General features: G+C 41.6%; 1 protein-coding gene across 1 annotated transcript; it reads right to left on the bottom strand.

Moving 5' to 3' along the window:
- Positions 1-527: 527 nt before the first annotated feature.
- Positions 528-2,611, bottom strand: LOC126191266 (uncharacterized). Its single transcript, XM_049932075.1, has 3 exons — positions 2,372-2,611; positions 2,023-2,205; positions 528-1,093 (listed from the first exon to the last, which is right to left on the bottom strand). The coding sequence occupies exons 1-3, from the start codon at positions 2,609-2,611 to the stop codon at positions 683-685; spliced, it is 834 nt and encodes a 277-aa protein (XP_049788032.1). The 3' UTR covers positions 528-682.
- Between the last annotated feature and the right edge of the window lie 609 nt (positions 2,612-3,220).

The raw sequence follows: 3,220 nt of genomic DNA, 5'->3' as shown, positions 1-3,220 counted from the left end.
AAACAAATTGTTGTTATTAACTGCAGCAGCTGCTGCTTGTGCTACAATTGCTGTGAGTGCACAATCACATGCGATACAGAAGCGGGTGAAAAAAAGGAAACGTACCTGGGTGAAGCCGTGGGTTTCACGACGAGACGAAAAAAGCATTCAGCAAAACTTGTTACGTGAGCTAATAGTGGAAGACGTAAAGTCATACATCAATTTTTTGCGAATGGATGAGCATACATTTCAGTATGTTCTCAGTGAAGTGATTCCTCATATCTCAAAACACAATACGCACCTAAGAACTGCTATATCTGCAGAAGACAGGCTCACAGTAACACTACGATTCCTTGCTACAGGAGAAAGTTACTCTAGCTTACAGTACAGCACTCGAATTCCACAATGCACATTAAGTAAAATAATACCTGAAACTTGTGAAGCAATTTATAAAGCACTAAAGGACCATTGTCTGAAGGTAAATAAATGTTCGATACACTTTATGTTCATGAAGATAAATTGTTATTACTTTATTTATGTAACTTTATTTACATGGCAAAATACAATTGATGTGTGATACCACAAAATTAATAGAGATGTATGAAGCGGATGAGACACTTTACAATGTGAGGCACCCTGATTATAAAAATAGATTAAGAAGATTGGAGAGATACAAAAATAATACACACATATATATTTATAATTATAACATCGAGTCTTCATCCTCTATTCCAGCCTGCTGCAAGGCAGCCTGGATATAACCTGAGGTGGACGGTTGTGCTTGTTGTGCCCGGGCTGTCGCATGCAGCAAATCCCACCTGTCCATTAATGTCCGCTGCAGACTGTGCGCAGTGACAGTGGTGTATTCCCTGCCGCCCACCTTCTCCATTTCACGCAGTTCTGCTGCAATGTGGGCGCCAAGGGTGCCGTAGCGGTCTTCTTGGACAGGCATGGATCTGGCAGCATCAGCCACAGCCTGAAGTGTCTTGGTGGCCTCCACCATTACATTTGTGGCCACGTCAGGCGTGGCTCTCCTCCTTTTCGTGGGAGGCCGCTCTTGACGCAGGGGCTGTGGCTGAGCCTCGCTACATGCGACAGGCTCTTGTACCGCATGCTATGAAATAAAAGAAAAAAGCTATTAGTTACGTACCTCTTTGCTTGTTACGTACTTCCTTGCACATACATAAATCTTATTTATTTACAGGTACCCACAAGCAGAGGAGAGTGGGAGCAAATTGCAGAGGATTTCGAGAAGAAGTGGAACTGTTATAATACAATAGGAGCAATGGACGGAAAGCACATTCGTATTAAATGTCCACAAGCTAGTGGATCTCACTTTTTCAATTATAAATCCTTCAACAGTATCATTTTATTTGCCATGGTAGATGCTTCCTACAAATTTTTGTATGTAGATGTAGGAACTAATGGGCGTGTTGGTGATGCTGGAGTGTTTTCAAAAAGCAAACTACGTGAGTGTCTTATTGACCGATCTATGCTCAACATTCCTGATGGCAGGAAGCTTGGGAACACAAACATTACAACTCCAATGGTAGTACTGGCAGATGACGCTTTTCCACTGAGTTATAACATTATGAAGCCATACCCCTTAAAAGGAATCACAAAAGAAGAAAAGGTTTTCAATTACCGACTGTCACGAGGGAGAAGATTAGTGGAGAGCAGCTTTGGCATTCTTGCAAGTCGTTTCAGGATTTTTCTTACTACTATTAATCTGCCTCCTGAAAAAGTTACCACAATAACACTGGCTGCCTGCACATTGCACAACTTGTTAACTGAGAGAAGAAAACACTTGTACACTCGTCAGGAAACAGTGTCTGCCGTAGTAGGAGACTGCACTTATCTTGAGACACAAAGCATTGAGGACCTACAGCAAATGGAACCAATTGCTTGCCAAGCTGCTTCTGGACGTACAGTACACGGGAGAGCAGTTAGGGAATACTTTAAGACATTTTACAATGGCGCTGGGAAAGTGCCCTGGCAAGATAATCACATTTAGTAACGTAAAATGTAAACAAATGTACATACCGCACTCATCTCCTCATATGTCGGAGTGGCACGTTCACTTCCCGTTTCACTTTCAGGGCTCTCCAGGTTGCACAAACTATCGTCGGCCTCAGTAGACTGGTCGAGGAATTTAAGCATCTGGAACCAGTACACTTGTGGTGTGTACGCCGCCTGCGCACTGGCTCCACTTTTGCTTTTATGCATCTGCAATATTAATAATGAAAGTAATTTAAACTACTTGTAGGTTACGTAAACATTATTGTATGCTTCAAGTCACTGCAGTGAACAAATTAATGCTAATGCTAATCATTTGTATGACATGTAAACTTTACTTGCATAAATAAATATAAATGAATATGTCAATACGTACTTTTGCTTTCTCGCACGCGTAGCTAGTACGGAGGCCATTGATCTTCCTCTTAATGTCTTCTACCGTACAGCCAGGCCGTATGTCACGGCTAATGACCTCCGCTATATTTTTATAGCTCTCCAATCTTCTCAATCTATTTTTGTAATCAGGGTGCCTCACATTATAAAGTGCCTCATCCGCTTCATACATCTCTATTAATTTTGTGGTAGACGCCACACACCAATTGTATTTAGCAGCCATGTTTATAAACACAAAAGATGACAGAACGCTCCAGCGATGCTGGCGCTCCGCGTGGTAACAAGTCGCATTGCAATGAACAGAAGACAAGCGATTTCTTTGATCAAATGTACGGCCTCGTCCTACATTTGATCAAATATTGGACGACATTTGTCAAAGATCCCTATTACACTATCAAAAATCTTTGACAAAGATATTGGACAAAGATATTGGACAAAGAAATTTGATAGTGTAATACCGGCCTAAGAGAATTCGCAACATGAATAGCGAAGTAAGCTGCAGTTTCTGTTGGAACAAGCTTCCTGGAATCAAAACCATGAATTTTCGACCTATATGGCATCACTTAAATGAGAATAATGCAGAATATTTAATCTAAATCGCAATAAAAGATTCAGTTAATTTACCACGATAATTCTGAACCAAACTAGGAAGTAGATCGATAGTCACATAGTAGCCAAACGTATTCCACAATGTTGCCAATACTCCATTAGACTAGCGACAGGCAAGATTACATTTCGTCAACCAATGTGCCTCTTGAGCTGGCTTGCACCGAAGGGGCTTGCCCTTCAAAGGCGCTGGGTTGCTGGCTACCGATTCGTTGACTGGAAGCAG

The sequence above is a fragment of the Schistocerca cancellata genome, chromosome 6 (assembly GCF_023864275.1).
Source record: "Schistocerca cancellata isolate TAMUIC-IGC-003103 chromosome 6, iqSchCanc2.1, whole genome shotgun sequence".
Taxonomy (NCBI): domain Eukaryota; kingdom Metazoa; phylum Arthropoda; class Insecta; order Orthoptera; family Acrididae; genus Schistocerca; species Schistocerca cancellata.
This window is presented reverse-complemented; position numbering and strand designations above follow the sequence as displayed.